The sequence below is a fragment of the Protomyctophum bolini genome (genome assembly GCF_963924005.1).
Source record: "Protomyctophum bolini genome assembly, chromosome: 6".
Taxonomy (NCBI): Eukaryota; Metazoa; Chordata; class Actinopteri; order Myctophiformes; family Myctophidae; genus Protomyctophum; species Protomyctophum bolini.
Window position 1 is genome coordinate 35,845,011 of NC_137867.1, and position 23,009 is coordinate 35,868,019.

The 23,009-nt window shown below is 40.9% G+C and overlaps 2 protein-coding genes across 3 annotated transcripts in view; both read right to left on the reverse strand.

Annotated features, from left to right (window-relative positions):
* Positions 1–2,420, reverse strand: part of inpp5l (inositol polyphosphate-5-phosphatase L) — a 37,813-nt gene extending 35,393 nt beyond the window's left edge. For both annotated transcript variants that reach the window (XM_080766417.1, XM_080766416.1), the window contains exon 1: positions 1,296–2,420. In XM_080766417.1, coding sequence (XP_080622543.1) covers positions 1,296–1,430 — 135 coding nt within the window. In that variant the 5' untranslated portion in view covers positions 1,431–2,420. The remainder of the gene's footprint in view (positions 1–1,295) is intronic.
* Positions 2,421–2,565: 145 nt separating this feature from the next.
* On the reverse strand, positions 2,566–22,968 carry LOC308317429 (glycerol-3-phosphate acyltransferase 4-like). The gene is made up of 13 exons (XM_080766415.1): positions 22,823–22,968; positions 21,425–22,051; positions 16,846–16,915; positions 14,516–14,816; positions 11,398–11,472; positions 11,032–11,121; positions 8,620–8,713; positions 7,839–7,954; positions 7,140–7,195; positions 6,866–6,951; positions 6,633–6,761; positions 4,667–4,746; positions 2,566–3,488 (listed from the first exon to the last, which is right to left on the reverse strand). Exons 2-13 carry the CDS (start codon positions 21,593–21,595, stop codon positions 3,380–3,382), a joined length of 1,377 nt encoding a protein of 458 aa, XP_080622541.1. The 5' UTR covers positions 21,596–22,051; positions 22,823–22,968; the 3' UTR covers positions 2,566–3,379.
* Between the last annotated feature and the right edge of the window lie 41 nt (positions 22,969–23,009).

The following is a 23,009-nucleotide window of genomic DNA, read 5'->3' on the forward strand; positions in this document are numbered from 1 at the left end:
CTGTCAAAATCATCCTCTGCATTTACCCATCCTCTAACAACTAGGAGCAGCCATTCTACGGCACTCAGGGAGCAATCTGCGGTTAAGAGTCTTGCTCAGGGACATTGCTGACCTGGCCTGGAACAACTGGCTCCCCAGGCAGGCTCACTAACCACTCAACTATGGCCGCACCTGCATTGCGACGCTCATGAAGGTCCGTTCACAGTACTCACTTTTTAAGCCCTCAGCCAATCAAATCATCGCTATGGGGTACACACAGACACAGGGCATAGGAGGCCCTCAATAAAATAAATCACACCCGTGTGAAGTGAAGGGTGCTAATATATTAAAGTCTATGTTGATTAGGTGATATAAAAGGGTGCCAACACAAACATTAAACGCCATTAACAATAAAGAGACAATATGACGTAAATGACAAATTTTCCCTTCATTGTCAATGCGTTTACTAAACAAACTTTGAACTAAAGACAAACATTAAACCTGTGTATAGGAGGGAGGAGGGCCCCTCAAAAATAAATGGGATTTTATTCAAAAGACTATAACTATAACTTATGACTACCGGTATATGAACATTTGCTGTCAAAATCAACACTGCTATACTGACCACCTTGACAAAGAATTTCTCTCGTTTGATTACACTAAAAACATAGCTAGTTGCCTGGAAATGTGCTTGCCAGTGATTACGCCAAAACACGTCAAGACAAAACGTCACAAAACTAAGCAATGGTTTATTTCTGTCATATGCAGAAAAGCTGGTTTTCCTGCAGGAAGGAGACAGTGAGGGAAGTAGAAATGGCATTCAAGGAACAGTGAAGCATGTTCAAACCTCTTATTCTAATAAAATGTGCGTTTATTTACAAAAACTAAAGCGGCATGGAATATTCTTGTATTTCAGTGTACGACACTGAACATGAACCTCTGGCAGGCTGCTGTTGATGTCCAGCTTTCTCTGGAAACCTAGCATCCATAGATCTACAAGATCTCAATGTTGTATTGCAAAGCATTGTGAGCTTGTAGGTCAGCTATTTTCAGCAACAATATGAAAGTGTAGAGGAAAAAACAGGACAGGGCCTACATTAGAGCCCTAATACATTTCCAGGTATATATGTTAATCACAATTTGGAGAAAATAAACTACACAACATCTTTTTAGATCAACCCAACAGGGATAAAACGGAATATATACTTGTATTGTATTACTACAAAGCTCCCATATACGTATGTAGGAATTCTCCATGACCAGTACGGCAAACTATTGCTTCAGTAATAACTTCATTAATATCCAAACCTGCTTACTTGATGCTGCTGTGCTGCTGACACCTTGCATTCTGGCAAACTGGTGACTAGTAGCCTCACACATTTCAGGTGCTTCCAATGCGTGTATGTCATGCATTTCCAACGAGGAACGCTGAAAGAGAAAGACGAGCACATGCTTGCACGAAAGATGGCTTTATAAAATAAAGTCAATAGATCGTCACATTCTTGATTCTTTTTATTTTGGTGAACAGATTTGACGCTTCAACTAAACGACTATCCCTGATACAGCAAAGTCTAGTAGTGGGATGACACCAGAGTTGTGGAGTGGGGTGCTGGGGGTGCAAAGGTTGTTCTCCTCCCTGAACTACAGCCTAGCAGGGAGTCCAAAACTACAGCTGTACTCCATCACCCCCTTGGTGCCTCTTTGAAGAAGCTGCCAAATGGGAGAAGGGGAAAGAAAGGAACCTCGAAGCAAAAACATCATGATAGCTTCGAGAGGTCACTTTAAGTAAATTTGGCAAGACCGTGAGAAGCTTAAGAAGGATGTCCAGGGTTTTAGTATGACGATGATTTATGCAGCTACTTGTAGTAATAATGATAAGCATGTTTAGGTCTGGAGACCAGTTGTAACGGGAATTCAGCGAAGTGTAGGGCTCACAGGAGAAGGAGACTGCCATAGGACTGAACATGAAGCTTAAAACGGTTCAGTCTCGACTCAAATCTTTCGTCTGAACTAGGCTTAAGAGCGTCCAGGGTGAACTGATGGAGGAGGATAGGATGAAGTTGGGATTATGTTGCATATTGGCTGGGACAAGAAGACTACATTTCGACAACCTCCATCTCAATGTGGGGTCCCACAGGGGTCCTTAGGGGGGTTCCAGGGGGTCCCACAGGGGTTCTTGGGGGGGTTCCTAGCAAAATATGTTACTACAGCATCACAATCATTTTAACCCTTTTCCATATTTCATACGTTGGCTATACAAAAATAGCAGATATACAAGCTCACAGTGCGTCACTGTCTTTGTGCCACGCTGCAAGCTTCTACATCTGCTTTTTTATTCCTTAGAAAAATATCTAAAACGTTTGGAAACTTTTTAATAAATTAAATTAAATGTGTACATAAAGTCCCTGGCACAAAACGTATTCAGATGGGGGTCCGTGACCAAATACACATCAATTTGGGGGTCCTTGACGTTTGAGAACCACCGCTCTACCAGTCACCATTGTTGCACAGTCTCCACTTCATAACATGACGGTTTACACATTCCGTGGAGATCAGTACAGAAAAAAAAAAAGACGACAAATTCCAGATCTGAAAAGTAACTCCCTATATTTTACACATGTGCAGATACAATTATTACTTGTATAACACAAAAGCTTAAAATATAAGGCTCTTTTCGACATTGGAAAAAAAAGCAGATGAAAATATTTGCAAACGTGGCACTGTGCCCCCAAGTTACAGTACATTGGGGTACAAGCCTGCCATGCAATTCCCCAACAGTCACAGGGTTTCCCTTTAGTAAAAACTGTCCTGTATTTACAATAGCTCTCGTTCTATTCCCTGGGTTACGCCAGACCTGCAACCTTAACATATGAACATAACGTCACATGTACATTATAATGAAACAGAACTCAAAAGGGGTTAAACTACCAAATAAAGACAGGAACTCAATTCAAGAGCATAAACACACCCTTTACTTTGCCCCTGTCCAAAAGACTGTCTGTCACCAAGGAAGACAACATGCCACCTTTGTGTATGTGCACCTTCATTTTAACACAAACCAGGCCCTCTTGTCCGTTGGAACCATTACATCAAAGAGGACAGCGGGTGGGGTGGGGTGGGGGGGACTCGACATTCTGTGACAACAATGAGAACTGGGCATGCCAGACCGAGGCAGTGACTGAGGAAGCCAAAAGAAGTATTGTTGACATCAGAGAGAGAGAGAGAGAGAGAGAGAGAGAGAGAGAGAGAGAGAGAGAGAGAGAGAGAGAGAGAGAAGTCCGGTCCAAGAAACTCCAGTGGGGAAGGAAGAGCGCTGACCGCCTCTTTTTCAGTTTCCCCCCCACCCCGGCGAAGGTGGGCCTCTGTCCGAGCCAGTCCGTCTCCAGAGTGTTTCCTTAGTTCAGGAGCGACTACGGTCCTCTTGGGTTCCCACCAGTATTTTACTGTACAGCTTCTGCTGCTCTTCTTTGAACGTGTCCTTTACCTTCCCTCGCTTCAAACCGCCATCCCTATAAAATTATTTGTGGGAGAAGAAAAAATAAACACTTGCACACTGAGGGCTCCAACGTAGGGGCTACATTGTCTCCACAATATGCCTTTTAAGAGCTATACTGTGTATATTGTGATACAGTGAATGCACAGTCTATGATTTGCAGTTCTATACCTTAATTTAAATTTGTTTCATTAGCCAAAAATATGAAGTATTTTGGTCTAAATGGTCTGTTAATCCTTCTTTTCGTTTTTTGTTACCTTAATGTAGGTGGTTGTACTATTAAGTAACTTGAAAAATAGCCATAAAAAACAATATGAAAAAGTATCGTGATATTATATTTTCATATCGCCTACCCCTACTCCAATGCTTTATTGCACCAAAGAATCTGTGATGTTTGGAGCACAAAGCTCTTTTTCAGACAGTCTGAGAAAGAGCTTTGTGCTCCAAACGTCATTCTTCTGTATACTGTTCATCGCTCAGCACCTGCCCACACTTGGGTAAGGGATGTGCATGTCAGTTCTCTCTTTTCCTATTCCGGGGGAGGACATTGGATGAAAATAGCCAACTTACAAGCTGATCTTGTGGATCGTCAATCTTTGGCGAAGACAATTGGGTATCGAGGCAAAAAAGATAGGGGTCCCGAGTCTCACTGGGAGAGTCTGGTCAACACTGTGTGACTTGTAAAACAACAGTGATGCAGAATTGCTATGGACCACGTAGCTAGCAGAGCCAGTGTAATCATTGCGATGGACCACGTAGCTAGCAGAGTGGCCAAATTAGACTGAGGGCCTGCCATTGGATGTCATATGAAAGCAGGGGATCATAGCTTCAAATTGACATATTGGTTGTTCAGTTTGACCCACCAGTTTTGGAGATATGGCTCATAGAATAATGTCTCGCAGAAAACAGCGAGTTGACAAAACAGGCTTGAAAGGTTCCCTTCTGTGGTCTCTAACATTACACCTAGCTACATTGCATTTATTTCATATTATGTCGATATCAGCTTTGACACTTATTTCAGACATGCTATAGTTGAAGGGTCTGCCTGTGCCATTAACTCATTTTGGATAAAAATAAATAAAATAAGTTTTTCTCCTGTAAAAAGCTGGAGGTTGCGCGATGGCACAAATCTGGTCACATTTGTTTGTGTGGACGTACATATTGCAGAGCCCGGATCGTACTGTAGCGTCTTACCATAGCAGGTCAACCAGTCCTCCTTGCCTGGCGATAGCAGCCTTGACCCGGTTGGCAAACTGTACAGCATCCTCTCCTTCCTGTTTCACAAAGATAGACAATAATCATGAATGGCACAAATAAATGGCCCTACTTAATAAATACCCAAGACAAAATACACAGTGTATACTGTATTATATATTGTTAAATTGTTGTGAATTTTGGAGACCCTCTGGCTGGTCCTAACAGTACTGGGTTAGGGTTATAAAGTATTCCTCTGGTACAGCAGCAGGCTCGGGAGAACAGTTACAGGAATAGAATGACACAAAACAGTATCACGTAGGGTGACTAGATGTCTCCCTTTGCGCAGGACAGTCCCTCATTTCCAAAACTTTTCAGGGGTCCCACAAATGGAGACCCTGTCCCACATTGTGACTGGTAGGCATGTCAGGCATCAGTGTTCAAATGCCCTAATGGTTAGTCCACCAAATTGCATTCGATGGCCATGGACAAATCATAGGTCTAGAGCGGGCGAAGCGAGCGGCAGAGAGACCTTGACCACCACGGCCGTTTCCATTATGAATGGCACAGTAGGCGACCAAATAATCTACTATCTATTATTATTAATAAACCTTTCATCTATGTGCTCCAGCAACAATAATATGCACCAAGTTCATCCCAAGTGGCAAGAGGAAAATATGATCAACGACCAGATTAACTTTTCCCGTTTCTGCTGATTTCACCATCAACAGGGAGGGAACAAGCAGCATCACAGAGGCTGCTGCCCGCTCTCCCTGGCATCACATGGCCTTTAGTTTGTTGTGGAAAACTGTGGTTTGACCTCAAACCCCTTCCTGTTATTCCTCTCCCACTCCAAAACCCATCCAGTTCATATCAAGTCAATTATTTTCTCACAAAATACATCACGAATAGAGGCTGTATACAAGCCAAACATCATCTGCCCTTTGTCTACAACAATCATGTGATTATATTAGTCAAATGTCATGGCCTTTATCCAAATAAAATATGGGGAAAAGGGCAATGGTCTAATAATATTAGAACTAGGCCTGGGGGCGGGCCACTTACAGATTAATTTCCATTACCGCTTTGAATATAGTTTCATTAAATCATACAGCATGGTTAACCATCATAAATCTTAATGAAACAATGATTTTCATTGATGATCATTTGAATCCCCAAATGCAAAGAGACATGATGATTAGAGACCATATGAAGCCTGTATTCTGTATTCTTTCTGGGCATATCTAACAGGCACATATTGATGAATATTTACCCAAAATAGGGATGGGGCTTTCTCTGCACCATTTAAGGCCGTTTCCAAATGTTAAAATGTAATAGACCAATATTATTATGAAGAAAACAAGATGTGCATGTCATCACCTGTACACCAGATTAGAGGAAATTTCAAAATATGGATGACATTTAAAAAAAATAAGAATATTTAAAAAACAAAGGGACTTGTCGTCCGTGGCATCCGGTACTTAATTGGCAATTAGACATCTTGACGTTTATGGCTCGCAAACAGTTTTAACATGTAATGTCTGGCTTTTCCCCAAGTCAATGGGGAAAAGCATGAGTGTCCATTTCAAACAGTGTTTGCCCCGCCAGTATTAGGATGTTGATATTCATTCATAAGCCAACACTCCCCACTGACAGGTAGTCCCCCCCCCCCAATTGTCAAGGATTGTTTCTGCTTTTAGGCTAAAGTTGCACAGGGCAGATATGACAAATAGCATAGAAGTCAAGTATAGATCTCCTAGTATTTTCAAAAGATTATTATACATTTGAAAACCTGAAATGGGACAGTCTGCCCAATGTGTACTTTTACTTGTGGTACTTTAAGTACATTTTGAATTCCAGACTTTTACTTGTAACAGATAAGTTCTTCTACATTGCAATTAAGTATTGATACTTTTACTTAGGTAAAACATTAGAGTACTTTTTCCCACCACGGTTCAGCTCTCACCTCTCTGGACATGGGCGGGAGGTACCACACACTGCAGACGATGGCCCAGCTGCTCATCATGCGCAGCAGGTAGCTGACCATACCAAACTTGCTGCTGTTCCAGAAGGCATCTCCAAAACGTGGGTCATACTGGAGTAGACACAGGACATAACAGTTAGTTAGATTTCCCAAAAAGCTTGTGAATGTAGCCTAAATTGGAGAAAAAGGAAAAAAAAAAAATATATATATTATACCTTAATAGCCACTGGGTAGACGTCGGAACTGATCTCAAAGCTCCCCTTTTTGAACATCATAACTGATGTGTTGTTAATACAGGTGCCTGGTGATGGAAAACATGAAAGATTAAGAATGTAATCTGCAAGAGAAAAAGTCTAAATAAAAAATATCTGATCCATAAGCTTTTATTTTTTTTATAGTTTAAAAAAATGTTTGTAAATAAATGCAAAATGTCCAAAATTGGATGCCAGGGCAAAGTGTTTAATGGGAGCATTCAAACAAGAAACTCACCTTCAGGGAAAATGAGAATGGGCAGTTTTGATTTATCTTCCACGTGGTCGCTCAATCTGCAAAACGTAAGAAATGTAGGCCATTTAGCACACATGCCAATGCCATAGCACAGGGCCAGCGTCACAGGGGCCATATCACTCACTCATGGAGCTCGAAACCAGAGCCCATTACAAACTCAATAACACATTTATCGAGTACCCAGTATTTCTTTAACTGTATGATGATTTCCTTTTTTTCATAGAAGTGTATTCAATCAATCAGACTTTATTGTCACAACAAATTACAAGTAACATGGGTGAAATTCTGGTTGTGCAGGCACTCATTGCAGTTACAGGGATAGAGACAACAATCAGAGCTACACAGCTGCAGCCATATTTCGGCGCTGCCCTCAGCTTTCTTGCATCACAAGCAAGACAGTTGTGTATATCGAGCATAGCAGCCCATGATGTCATGTTTAAACAATCAAGACAAGAGGCGATCAAGAGATAAATCTAATCACCCATGCTGGCACAAAATGTCTGTCTGAAACTGTATTGAGGTCTGCCAATCAGCGCTGTGCAGGGAATCAAACTTAGGTATTTAAATTGACGGTACACACATCAAACAGTTAACAGTTTCTTCTATATAATTTTAAATGTTGTGCCATAACATGTAAGCACATCAGAAATAAATGATACAGTGTTCAGCATGTAATGCTACCTTTTGGCCACTAGATGTCGATCTTTGACCTCTGAGCGTTCAAACCAAATGTGTGGAGAGGCTTTGACCATGGACCTCTGGATGACTCCCATTAACCCTCCGTGGATCTGGCCAACCTGGCGCGCACACACACACACACACACACACACACACACACAAATAGAAGCACGTTTCCATCGGGTCAAAATGTCAGAGCGCTGCCAGTCAAACAGCTGCAGGGTAAACCACGTGATCTCCAGTGGTTTACTGAGTCCCTCCCGCTGGGCTGTGGTATGTGCTCAGCACTGCTCACCAGTGGTGAAAAGTAACTAAGTACATTTTACTTGGTAGTACTGTACTCGAGTACGATTTTGAGATAAACAATTCCAATACATTTACTTCTACTCCACTACATCTGATCTTGGAGACAAATATTGTACTTTGACTCCACGACAATTATTTGAAAACTTTAGTTACTAGTTACTTTGTAGATTTTTTGGGATTATTATTACAAAATTTACATTAACCACTTCAGCCCTATATAATTTTCAGCCATTTGAAAATGGCCGATCTTCAAGCTCCCGACACATTGGGAGCTTGTAGATCGGCTATTTTCTAAATATTTTGATACATTTGAAAACTTGAAATTTGACATTCTGCATAATGAGTACTTTTACTTACTTTGATAGCAATCATTTTGTACTTTTACGGAATTATATTTTGATTACCAGACTTTTACTTGTAATGGAGTATTAAGTAAGAAATGAGAGTACTTTTTCCACCTCTGGGGGTATGTGCTTACCATGGCATAGCATCCGTCACTGGCCAGGATTATGACATCGATGGGGGACGTATGGTTGGCCACACAGATTCCACCATTCTGGGGCTTATTCTCTCTGGGGACAATGGAGACGGACAGCATAAAACACATGACATGTGCAAGATGGTATCATTGCCATGGTTGGCTTCGCAGTGAGAAGAATTGAAGTTTCAAGCCAGCAGGTTAAGCAAGTTTGAAGGCAATATAATTGAAAGTCATTAAAAATGGAACACACAAGAACAGAGGCAGGCAGGCATGCACACACCCCCACAATGTAATTTTGTATAATTATGTTTTGGTGTTCATTCACTCACACTCACTTTTTTTTCCTTTTTTTTTTAAAGATTAGATTAAATTTATTGTCACTGTACAGAGTATACAAATACTTAGATTTCATTGTCTACTCTAAGTATTTGTATACTCTGTACAGTGACAATAAATTTAATCTAATCTAATAAATGCTGTAAAATAATGTTTGAAAACAAAGCACTGCGCTATAGATGTCATGCCACTTTTCTCCCCCGCCTCCGCCAGTCTATTGTGACCAAATTGACTTGGGACTTATCCACATGTCAATAGATAGAGTTACGCATCTCCAGAGGCACAGCAGAACGTCACTAATATGTGTCACCAGGTATATTTTTAGTCCTTCCCAAAGTAGAGTCGGATGGTGTTCATCATGCCAATACAGAGCCCAGAAATACCATGCCGGCATGACGGAACACGATAAGACTCCACCAGCAGCCGTTCCTTATGGAGACACAAAGGAGCCTCTGTGTGTCTCCATAGGGAAAGGCTGCTGGTCATCAATTTATTGGCGACAAAAACTAAACAATATACCGGTAGATTAATTAAAGTCTCCATGGGGTGAGTAATCGATATTGTTTTTGGGTGAACTATCCCTTTAAAGCTCTGTGTGGTTGTGTCTGGCAGCCTGAACACAACAATTCAGAATCAATTAAAAAAAACAGACAAATCAATAGCATTGTGCCAGGGGGCTAGACTAGATAGTTTTTATTTTATTTTTTTAACCTCATTTAAAAATCAGAGAGCATGTTACATCTGGTTGAATTCACACTTAATAGTAGTCTTCAAGGGACAAGAAGGTGGCCACACACAATGGTGGCCAAAGTGTTGGCAGAATATCTTCAGAGAGACTATTTAGAATTTTAGATCATTCTGCAGTGGGCCGGCACCACTATGAAAGGACTTTGTCGTGTGCGTAGCATTCCTGTGCAGTGTTTGACTTTGAATTCACACTTGACTACGCTTTACAGGTACAGTTTAGGGCATTGTAGCACCAGTATTTTAGCATTGTGAGGCAAACACAGTCAGACCGATATCCTGAACCACTTCCCGTTTGGTGTAACATCCTCCCCTCTCTCACTCTCTCTTTCCGCAATGACATATGATTCTTTCCATGCCCTTTTAAAACCCCTGCCCTGAGTAAGAGCAGACAGTCATCACAGAGTAGCGCCACACATCCTGGTTTTATAGACCACGCCCATGGTTGCAGGCCTCTGGGTTTCATCTAAGCTGACCATGCCCGTTAATAAAACTAACAATATAAATAATCTTATAATCAAAACAATCTAAGCTACATTTTGTAACTAAAAAGCCATACTTTTGTTTACAAGACCACAGTACGAGATTAGACTTTCAGTGTCACTGAACAGGTTTAGGGCCTTGATCATCATCATCATGTTCCAGTTGTTCTGGGAGAGATTTTAACTTTACCCAGGCTGACCTGGGTAAAGTGTACAACTACTTCTTTAACCTTTTCGTAGCGTTGGAGTGAGAGTAGTGTGAGAGCCATTATTTTTGCGAGTTGGAGCTCCAGTAACCGAGTCACAGCAGGTGTGGGTTTTGACAGCCGTTTATCGCAGCACTAAGGTTTTCAAAGAGATACCTGCCAGACGAGTAGGATACAAAGGCATGCATTTACATTCTAATGGGTGATTGAGGGTCGCGCTCTACCGCAAGGACCAATCAGCTGTCCACTAATAGTTCTCAGGTCTTGTTTTTGTCCTCTTTACTCCTGGACGCGGCGGTGCGGTGGTGTGCAGGTACTTTACCACTGTGACACCCAAGCGTCTCATAACGTGCATCGATTCAATCATTTTCAGTGACACCCAGAACCAGTCCTCATTTTACAGTGACATTTAATTCTATTTTAGACTCACTCAGAGGCAGCTTCCCCAAGGTTAGAGCAATAGTGACTTGATGACTACCTAAAGTCATTAGTTATGCAACTTTTGTCCTATGACATTTTATGTTTTTAAGAGATTGTATACAACAACAAAAACTCAGTACAGAGAACAGAGAAATAAAAGTGTTTAAAAGAAATGAAAGCGTTTAAGAACAAATCAGTAAAATAGTCATGTTCCTCCTCACCTGTCATGGTAGGTAATGATGGCAGTGAGAGCTCGAACACATATTCTGTAGCACATCAAGTGGACCTTTTCACTCAGGAAGTTCTTCGTCCTTCAGGAAGAACAACACAACACTAGTGATTAAACACTTAAGCACTCATTTGCAAATTACAAACAGTTTTTGGAAAAAAGCCGTTCTACAAGCTCACAATGTGCCATCATCAACGTGACATGTTCTGAAATCCTTTTTTGGTGAAATTATTTCAACTATTAAATTGAGAAGTCAGGGTTAAATGTGGTTAACCAGATTCAGCAGCACTGAGACAGGTAATAAAAAGAAAATGAATACAAATAGTAATCTTTATCAAAAGAAGAACAAACGTCTTACCTCCCATTTGGTAGTAGCCCTATGATACAGGTGAGGAACACAAGCAGGCCTACCCCAGTGAAGGCAAGAGTCACCCTGCCAGACAAAAACAGGTGACAAACATGTGATTTTAGGAGAATAATAGGAAGTTAGGAACATCTCTAATAAGCAGTTGTTCAAAACAAGGTTATTAGTGTTAGTTTGAAAAATGTGAATCTTGTTAACTGAAATAAAAAAATAAAGACTAGAAAAACATTTAAACAAACTGTTTAACTGTGTACTTTAAAAAAAGAAAATGTCTTTAGTTTTAGTGAATCATTTCAAATTTGTCAACACAACATGCATGAGGCATAGGTGGATAGTGTTAATTGAGACTTGGGACGCCGAAATGACAGTCAATTGCCTTCACAAAGTTATGTGTCTGTATCTCACACACGGTCAAGGACAAGGCCTATTGTGAATTTGTTAAATCTCCTCAAAGATAAATACCCCCTTTTTAACGAAAACAAAACAACGACGAAGCATTTACCTCTCGCCCCAGAGTAAAGACTACAATGAAACATTTTGGAAAATAAAATAAGTATTAAGTAGTTGCCCATCTCTGATGTCTACTATTCCCTCTGTGAGATATTTGCAGTGTGAAATATAAGACAGTGCTGGCAGAGGTGCCAATTCTCCAAGGTCCTTGTTAAGGACTCACAGTTAAATCCTTCAAAATGATAACAACAACATTGTCACTACCGGTAGTCAAAGGAGAGTAACAATGAACATCACCGTAAGGCAGCAACAAGACATTTCAACTGGTGTATGAGAGTCCTCTTATTAGTCTAAAGGCCATGCTATATTCTCTAACTCTAATATGCCTCTAACTTAACCGACTCTCACACCTGGCAGTGTTGTTAATGATCACGTTTTGTCCCCCGCATGAATTAATTATCAAGTCAAGGTGACACCACAATGTTGCTGATAAAACAATAAATGGTGGAAAAAGTACCTGCTTTTCTACAAACTCACATCACGAGTCACAACACATTGTGAGCTTGTAGATCGGCTATTTTAAAATTGACGAAATGTATATAGGGCCGAAGTGTATGTATGTATGCATGTTTGTATGTTTTGTCATAATTAACAAAATCTACAAAGTAAATAGTACCTAAAGTTTTCAAATAATTGTAGCGGAGTAAAACTACAATATTTGACTCTGAGATGTAGTGGAGAAGAAGTAAAAGTATTGTAAATTGTTAATACTCCAGTAAAATACAAATATACTTAAATAAATGTACTTAGTTACTTTCGACCACTGCAGCTGAGAATAACAAATGTGTAATGCTGACACAACTCCCCTTTGTGACTGCTAGTCACAAACACAGCATGGTCATAAGAGAGCACATGTTGAATCATCTGGAACACCATCTTCAGGTTACACGTTTAATGCTTTTACTTTGGGATGGTGAACATTATGCAAGCTGACAACAGTAAATATACAAGTTACCCAAAAAAAACTATTAATTAAAGGGCCACTTCACCCCTTTTGCAACCAGATCTTATTTGAATGATGTTTAGGACACAATAAACACTTTCCTGAGGTTTTTGTGTGTGTAAATTATGTGGTTTTTAAATATTTTAGTCATGACGCCATCTTCATGACCAAAATTTGTCATGAAAATGTGGTCTCACTTCCTTCCTGGACTACAAGTCACACATCCACGCAGCAATACAGTCAAATTCAGCAATACAGTTGGCTCGCGCATCATTGACTACGTTTACATGAGGTCTTTATAGTGGTGGTCCCCAGGTTGCTCTTAGTCAGGATGGTGGACTGGTCCCTGGGTCAAAATCAGTTGAAAACCCCTGCTTTAACAAACATTAATAGTCCATAGACTTGGCTTCCAATCCATATGACGTAATTTTCAAAAGCCATGCATTGGAAGGGCTAGTGCTCCTCAAAAAGTACTTTTTCAGTACTGGCTACTACGTGCAGCACAGAGACCTGTGTAACAGAGCACACATGAGACAATGCTTATATAAGCCTTCTGGCAAGCCGACTAAATCTTGCTGAATCAATCATCCATGGTTGGAGACGGTGCGTACGGCTTAGAGAGGGGTGACAATGACCTGAGGAGGCCAGCCAGTCTATAACTTACTGAGTAAGTAGGTTTACTAGCACACACAGCCATGAGACTACACAGTACTGTCTGCACAGTGCACACTGATGGCCTGATGTCTCCTCCCCACCTATCAATGGACTGGGGCCACACCGACCAGCCTTGGTTTATTGACCTTTACAGCTCTCCTCCAGGCTAGCTAACACGACTCTCCCACCCCTGCCTCGCACTGTGGGAGAAGGCCGGGACACTGTGAACTTGCCGTTATGAATTCGTATTTAGAAAGCTCATTATTTTCCAGCTGACCCGAGTAGATCTGGATGAACCAGTTAAGTGTGTAACAATTTAACAAAAATAACTCAAGTAGATAAAGATTAACAAGACTAAAATTTCCATAATTCACAGTTCATCATAGGGACATTCCTTTTTTATGATTATGAAAATGTATAGATATTTCTTGTTTAGCAATTGAATAACGCAATGCTTGACTTTTAGTATCGAATTCATAATTGTGCTATAATTGCATCTTGCAAAATAGCCCAAAATATGGAGGACTGAGAATTAGAATCTTATTAATGCACATTCGTGTATATTTTTGAACAAAATAGGACACTGTCCTTAATCCAAGACAGCTGGAGTACTGTGCTCCAGCTGACTGCTGCAATAACTGCCTATTGGCAAATCACAGTCTACACAACACAGTATGTGGGACTGTAGACAGACTGACTGGGCTCAGCATTCTCTAAAATCTATTAGTGAAGAGTACATTAACATTGTTGCAAGATATTACAGCCTTCTGTCCTGTGTCCAGGAGGACATTATGGAGACTCGCCCAATTAATTAAATTAAATGTAATGATAAATAAATGATGAACTCTAATAAAGTATTCAATCAATCTATACATTTTAGTAGCGACCGATTCATCTATTGTTAACTCTCATGTGTGGTTGACTGCAGGAGATGTCCAGGTAGATTGAAGCTGTTCCTGTTACATTTAACAGAATGTGAGACGTGGTGACGGGGCAGATGCATACCTGAGAGGCAGCAGGAAGCCATAGCGGATGACCACACCTAGCCCCCACAGCACCGTCAGCCTCAGGCTGATGTAGTGGAAGTTGTGGTTGCTGCGCGTCAACAGGTTCCACGACTCCAGCTCCTCCGTGTTGAAGCGCTTGGTCACCTCGTCGTCCACGATGCTCTCCACGCCTCGCCGGGCAAAGTAGAAGATGTCGGACATCTCGAAATCCGAGGCCGAGTCCAGGTCTCGGTTGCTGCCGCTGCGCCGGATCTCTTTGATCTCCTCCACCAGGGAGGTAGAATCCCTGGCGATGATGGCTGTGATTGAAGGGTGAGGGAGGAAATCTAGTGTCAGTCAGTGTGCAACACATTCTGAACGTTTACACTCCAGCAGGAGCACACCCTCAACACTGCTACTACTTATAATCACATTTATTGTCACATCAAGCATGTGTAAATTCTCCTTCTACAGCATTGTCTGCGACCCACGGGTGGAATCCCCCCCCCCCCCTTCCCTAAAAGAAAATGCTGATCACTGGCATCTTTTAAAACAGGCCTGAGAGGAAATGATCACTTTTCCTTTAACCCATTTAGACCCGAGGACGATTCTACAAATGCCTTCTAAATCGTGAGTTTTCTGAAAAACCCATGTTTGTGTCAGTCGTTCTCAAACTATTTCATGTCAAGGACCCCAAAAACTAAATGTAATTGGCCGCTGACCCCCATCTGAAAAAATGTTGTTCCAGGGACCGCCCCAGAAGCAAAGATTTGAGTTAAAAACATTCGCTCCTTTTTCTTCCACTCTGTACATACAGTATAGTTTTATTCTTTTTTTCTGTGACGATATTGAATTTAGTTGGTATTTTTCATGTCACGTCTATGAATTGATCGCGTAAGGCCTGAATGGAAACAAGACCGCAATGACATTTCTGTGCTATCCCTTTTAGACCTTTTAGAGAAAAGAAGTGTTTGACTGTTTTACAGTTCTGTCTAATAATAATAATAATAATAAACTATTCAATCAATCAAAAACACAATCAAAAATGTGGGTGTAATTTATTGCCATAGAAAAAAGAAACTGAAGAAGAAGGGGGGGGGCAAGTGGGAACGGAGATGAATCAAAGAAACCAAACAAATGATCTACTCTACTATACTATGGACGTTAGTTAAGGTGCGAGAGAAAAGAAACACTAAACACAATAGCAAAAATAGTAAAAGTCAAGTGCAAAACAAAGTCAGTGCAAAAAGTCAGCACGTGTCGACTGCATAATCCACATAAGGCAAACTGACAGTGGTATAATCCACAGGTAGTTCCATGGGGAAGTCTGAGGTGCTATTTACACGAGGATGGTGTTCATTGAAAACGGCAAAATAAAGTATCGTTTGCTGCGGTCATTTAGACGAGAACCGTGTTCTCAGGAGGTGAAAACGCAACAAAGTGAAACCACCTTCCAGAGTGGAAATCTTTGAGAACGCCGTTTTATCCCTTCTCCATGTAAACAGGCAAAACGGTGAATCCGCAAAACTTATGACATCATGGCTCACGTTGGCTCACAGCGCATAATTATGTTTATTGATGCAGAGCCATATATGATATAATAGAGTTCCTGAACAAGCCTCCCTCCTCGCCTACAAAGTGCTGCTCATCAGCGATGGTGAATGTAAAACCATGATGTAAATTTAAAGCCTTGTGATAGGCGGCAGCCACGTTTATGTAGCCTAATGCATTATAAAATATATAACCATCCCGTGGTGCGCTTTGCCTGCATGCTCTGCGCGGCACTGTTTTTTGGCAAATCTAAGCCAGCAAATTTAAGACGATCTCTTCAAAATAACAGTACCCTCTAGAGTATTTAAAAATAAGTTATTTGCACATTAAAACTACAAATTAAGCATTTAAATGATGCTATAAGACACACATTATGTTTCTGTGTTATTGAATTACTTATTTTTACACAGAAACATAATGTGTGTCTTTACAATAACTGTAATGTAATAATAATACTAATAATGTAATGTAATAATTATTTAATTAACGAAACTTTTATTCTGAAAGCAACCGAATGTCTTAAATTTGCTAGCTCTCAAACAGGAAGTTCTAGATTTGCCAAAAAGATGGAGCCGTGTTGCGCAGGCTTGCGTGAAGGGGTTCTTCTTCTTGTACGTGGGTGACTGGTCTATTTGGCAGCCCGTTATCGCCAGCTCGCGACATTATAGCATAATAGCACATAATAGCATAACGTGTGCGTACTCGTGTAAAGGGTAAGAAAAAATGAGAATGCAACAGGACTTTGCCGTTTTATCTGGAGATGGTCCTCGTGTAAATAGCACCTGAGTCAGTACTTACCATTTGAGTAGGGTTTATACAGGACATGATCCTTCTCTTTTGCTCCTCGCTCTAGCCTAAATGTCGCCCACTGCAAAGGAAGCAAAAAAGAGAAGTGGGGCATTTAAATAAATAAATAAAAAAACTCAGCAATTCTTCACACATTGGGACATGCGAAGCAGTAGTCCATTTTGAATTTAAGCTACAGACACAGAAAGGGCCCATAAGGAAAAGGACTGAAACAATAATAAGCATGACATATAATGGTATAATTTGAGTGGTAGTTTCAGCTAACAACTTCAAATACATATTTTGGGGACCTCAAAGAACTACATTAAGTAGTATAATGTGTGACCTTTAATGGACAGACACAAAATTATTATTTTTTACAATTGCACAACAAACAGGAAGGAACACTTTGCCCGCAAAAATATGTCAAAGAAGAAAAACAACAAAAAAAGGGTTGTAACCTTCCGTTTTTTTCTACTTAACTTAAAATATTGTGTGTGTTGTCATGATTTGTCACGACAAGAGTTGGCTTCGTACGACGCTTAAAAGGTCTTTAAATAAATAAAGCACGAAATGCCTATGGGACGCTCTATTGAAGTTGTCGATAGGAATCCAGGAATGTTAGGCTACATGGGGCAATTCTTTGAATAAATAAATTGATATAAAAGAAAATAATTTTCGGGGTGAAATAGACTGTTTCTTTCGGAGATTATAGTTTTGTTATCTCAGTAACAATACTAACAATCATAAAAGCAGTCAGTCAACGGGTTCATCAGGCTGGAGATAATTATTTATTATGGGCCATCTTGAAACTACTGTATAGATTATTTTTTGCAATAAAAAATAAGAGTGCTTCCGAACTGAGAAGGGCGAGTTCTGACTATAGGCTAAGTAATAATCATCCACATAGCAAATTCAAGAACAACTTCCCATTTCAGAATGAATCTGCCAAATGGCATTCATTCATCACTACCCTTATGCGCTACAAGCAGCCTACCGTGTCACGTTTGACGCGTGAAAGCCTAGGGTCCTGTGTGCACACATGGACAAAAAAACTGATTGTGTCTGCTGAGACGGGAAAAGGACAGAGTGTTCCCTTTCCCTTAGCAACAACAGGCAGAACATACAGTATCAGAGAAAAAAGTGGGAGGAGAACTGCTGCTGCTCCAAACTCAGATCATGCCACACACAACATGGTTTACTTTAAATTGAAATTCCCTTAAGATTTTACACTGAGTGACAAAACATCAGCGCGGCCAATTCACATACTATCATCCCACCCACAGGGAATCGACTGTCACAGCAACCAGGTTGCAATAGCCATATCATCCAATACTTAAGCCTATGTCTTTGTCCATGCTAAATACCACTGAAAACACCCCAAGGTCCAATTTAAAGAAAAATACAAGGAATGTTAAGCAATAATGATAACCATGATGGCTATGCCCGAAGCAGATCAGCTGCAGCTGATTTTGTTTTGTTTTTTTGCTTTAAAGGTTTATGTGGGCTTTGATTAGTTTAAACAAGTTTAAGTTCACTGTGACCCATGAAACACATTGAAAAGTCAACATTGAACAGCCAACTTGCATAGTACCACTGTTTCTCTACATTCCTGATTTCGAAGATACTAGGTTCTCTCTGAAAACGGTGTTTGGTGCGAACTAACTACTCACTGGAATGCGGAACTGGAGTTGAGCCACATTTTCTGCAGAATGAGAAGCAGCATGCGTGAAGTGACGCTCACCAGAAAGCGTGACCGTTGGGTTTCCTGGTGAATCAACAAGTTCACATCCATGATTGTGCCGACATGGGTTTGAATCCAGCCGAGCTCATGACCCTGCCTTTCTCGTGTCACGACCCCAGTGCTCTTTGCTGCCTCTCCACTTTACTGTCAGTTACAGTTACAGCTAATTATTAAGCCTACAAAATCCTGATGGACCGACCGTGCTTTCCCAGAGTTACGCTAGTCATAAATAAGTCAACGTTTAAATGAAAGTGTCCTCTTTTGACTTTGCCATTAGAATATTACATGAGACCATTGAAAAGGATTTATAATACAGAAATGTCAACCATCTGTGAAAAGTATGTTGATTTATGCAGTATGCACTCAATAATTTCGAACAAATTACTTCAATGGGGCGTGGCATGAAGATGATTGGAATACTAGAATAAATATTAGAATAAATATAAATATTATAATACAACTCAAAAATCAAGATTAAAACAATAAAAGGTTTTGAATATTTCACTATGTGCAATGAATCTAATATATTAAAGCTTTCACTTTTTTAATTATATTACAGAAGAGAATTTACTTTTACACTATATATATATATTTCTTTGAGAATATGTATGCTGCTGCTTCAGGTCAGTGAATTGAAAAAGAGCAAAGTGGCAGACTGGCACATCATGGCTCCAGAGGTAGGGGACACAAAGTAGTCTTATGCAATACTCACAGAGCAGCAAGCAAATCAATACATGGAACAGGCACACTTGAAACAATTTTACTTCAAATGATGAGTACCAAGTCATTGTAATGTAAACAGCAATACGTTCTGTGTCTGTCACCACTGCAGAACATGGATTGTGTTGCTCATATACGTGACTCAACACACCAGTCTTTTGCTAAGCTGTTTTTGAGTGGTGCAACCACTCAAATTTTGACTATGTTACTATGTTTAGTGCTAATATATATATATATGTGAGAGAGAGAGAGAGATTTTGACTATGTTAAGTGCTAATATATATATATGAGAGAGAGAGAGAGAGAGAGAGAGAGAGAGAGAGAGAGACAGTGGGAGAGGGGAGTTGCACCACTCAGTTCACACGGGTGTGATTTTGTTAGTTGCGAACGCAGTGAGCACTTACTATGAGACCTAGCAGATCATGTCTGTCTGTCTGTCTGTCCGTGTGTCACACTTTTGTGCCCATATATGGAGCTGCTTTGGGGACTCCTTATATGGTTATGGCTGAGTCATGGTGACATGAGTGTGATGGCGTGGTCCAACTTGTGCCCATATATGGAGCTGCTTTGGAGACTCCTTATATGGTTATGGCTGAGTTAAAAACTTAACTTAAAAATAACTTAACTTAAATATGTACGAGCTGCGTTCGCTTCCCGCGTTTGCTCGTCTTACTGGTAAGTTAACTATTTACAAATTCAGCATGATGGCCATCCACCTGCCGAAGTGACTAATAGAGTAATTGAAATAGTGTAAGTATTAGTCTGATGTCAATGATTATAGGAAAGTAGTAAGCACACATCCAGGTCAATTGGGTGCATATACCCTCAATTGACCTGTGTATATGCCAGCGGTGAGTAGAGCCATAGAATACAGACACACACCTCATGTTTTTCACTCATTGAGACGTAAACAAAACACTATATGCAATTTCAGATTTTTAGATGGCCCCTTGAGATGCAGCATCTCATTTTCGAGGGGGACCCCAGATGCATACAAATTGGGTTCAGTGCATTCACGTGTAGCTACAACAATTCCCAATTCACCTTTTCTCTAGGTCGCATGGTAGCTACTTGAGATGAGCCATCTCTCATGTCTCCCTGAGGTATATGTATTTCTGCCACTAGATCCTGCTCTCAAGGGACATGCTGGCTGGAAAAGTGCTGACAGAAAGTGCTGAAGACAAACCAGAGAAAGCCTGAGAAGAGAGAGACCTTCTCTGGTTTCATCTAAGGTTCCATTTTAACAGTGACCATCTGCCTCAGAAAACACTGGAATTAACTATCAACCATATATTGCACAAGTGAACTGAAGCTGGACAGCAGTCCTCTGGCAAGTTGGAGACTGGGGTAATTTGACAACAATTGTAACAGTGGCTATTGATAGTCTGGTTCCTCTAGTAACCGGAGTCTAGTTACATAATATGTAGAATAGGCCTCCTGGCTATGATGCAATCTCTACCAGTAGAGAGTAGAGACCCAGGCTTGTTATTGAATAATGAACAGACTTGTGGGACTGGCATATTCGTAGACCTCCCCCCAAAGTGCCCAAACAGGAAAAGAAAAGAAACTGCTGTTTTTAAAGATAAGGTGTCAGTGTTTTTTCTTTTATAAATATATACTGTAAATGTCCTTGTGGTCCTATCTTTTTTGCTGTTGTTATCTATGCTGCTGCATCGTCTGAAGGAAGCCAAACAAAAATAAGTTTTACTCTAATGTACCTGTACACAAGATGTAACAATGAAGTTCAACCTTGGACCTTGGTTGTGTACATGGCTTGGGTTTGTGTTCGGTGTAAACTAAAGGTGTGAAACAAATTTCTAACATAGACTCCCAATATATACATCCAGCATACAGCCAAAATTGTGTGTATGAGGGGCAAGCTGATGGGCCGCAACAGTTGACATGTCATTAGTTCTCAAATAGAATAATTTCATCCTCCACGCATCACTCACTTGTACTGTAGTCACAGTGTACAGTCAAAAATCATGCCTTCGAGGCTTCGAACACTACTTTCTTTCTTTCTTTGGCCAAAGATATTTAAACTGCAGAGTGAAAAGTAGAGACATAGTGGTAGACCAAGTATATAAGAGTTTACATGATTAATGGTGTTGCATGACAAACTCTTACCTCAAATATCTTTAACAAAGACTTCATATAGAGACGTCTGATCCCAAAGGAGACACCCAAGGTGGCAGGCACGATGATGAAGACAAGGAGCAGGGTGAACCACACGGTGAGAGAGATGCCCAGGAGAATGCACAACAAGTTGTCAAAAGGGTTGAAGAAAATAACTTCCATCTTGAACGCAGTTGGAGATGGAAGATGTAGGTAAGTGATCACCCGTTTAGAACCTTATTAGAACCGCAGAAACAGGGACAGTGTCTGGGTTGGACCACACGTGGCCCCTAGTCTCTGTTGTCAGAACAATATCTTCATTAAGGCATCAGCGGAATTAAACATCTCCTCACATGGACCATGGAATCCATCTCTGCAGAAGTGGCTATGTTGCTGTTGTTGCCCTTCTGGGCAAAATTAACATATTTCATACTTTTCACCACCCATCAGTTTTTCAAGACAACTTCTGGTCCTCCAATACCTGGGGAATGGAATCAAGGTAGGGTGATGATTGATGAACCAATCCTTACGGCAGATACAGCACGTGCTTTATCTGAACAGCTGTTCCTTCCAGGATATGTCAACAATGGGGCCGAAGGCAATTCGGGGTGCACAGCAGTTGGTTCTTTTCCACTTGACCTGAAATAGAGACCAAAAAACTTCATAAGACAATATCCTCTCTTTTACCAATTACCACCCCCTGAGGAGTTAATTCAGGAAAACCAGTGCCTTGGGAGTTATCCGGTAGTTTATAAATTAAATACGACTTAATTTCTTCTTCCTTGTATTGTCTCTTTCTCTTATCTGACAGGCTCTTTCATAATATATGAACACCCGAGTGACCGTTAAAGAGATAAGGCTGCCTGGGCTGGAGAACGTTATAACAGGGCCCGTGTCGGGATGATGCGTTGGGCCCCCTTCATCCATCCACCCGATGCAGCACCACCACCACCACAGCGCCTATGCTAAAACAACACGACTGGTGGTGTGGTGGAAGCTAATCTATTATCCCTGGTACTATTACACGTGTAGCTACCTAGTATATCCACCTAGCGTTATTGGCAACGTCAAGTCCCGTCGTTCAACACAAATCCTCAGTAGTGGCGCAATGTTACGTAGTACTAGTCGCGTGTATCCCGTCTCATCCCATGCAGCCAAATATACAGTACGACAGAAAAGTCTCTATGCTTGCTTGTTGTTGCCCCCGGAGTTAGCATTGTGGGCTAACTATGCTCTGGATGCTAAAGAAGAAGCTTCACTTCCAACAGTAATGCTAGCTTTCAAGGGAGCCCCCTCTTCTAAAAAATGAACTGTGTGTACCAAATACAAGTGCGGCTGTTTTAATCCGTTTACAAGTCGTTTTGCGCTTACAAGCAGCTAGTTTCGGCCGTTGAATGCTCCCACACTTACCCTTTAACTGTTCCTATCGATGCGAGGCGTCTCTGTTCATCATTCTTTTGTCTGTGTGTGTGTGTTGGTCGTGGGAGTCGTGGGACCATAGGCTGTGTGAATCTGTCTCCACCCGGTGGAAAACACTAATAGAGTCAGACGGGTAGCGGTCCGGTTGCGGTTAGCTGGATGAGGAGGCTGATAGGGA

Excerpts from the sequence above, each read along its gene's own strand:
- LOC308317429 (XM_080766415.1), bottom strand. The coding sequence starts at position 21,595 with ATGGAAGTTATTTTCTTCAACCCTTTTGACAACTTGTTGTGCATTCTC. Across the intron at positions 14,817-16,845 it reads GTATAAACCCTACTCAAATG|CCATCATCGCCAGGGATTCT; the intron begins GTAAGTACTGAC and ends CTTCAATCACAG. Across the intron at positions 4,747-6,632 it reads TCCCGCCCATGTCCAGAGAG|GAAGGAGAGGATGCTGTACA; the intron begins GTGAGAGCTGAA and ends TTTGTGAAACAG.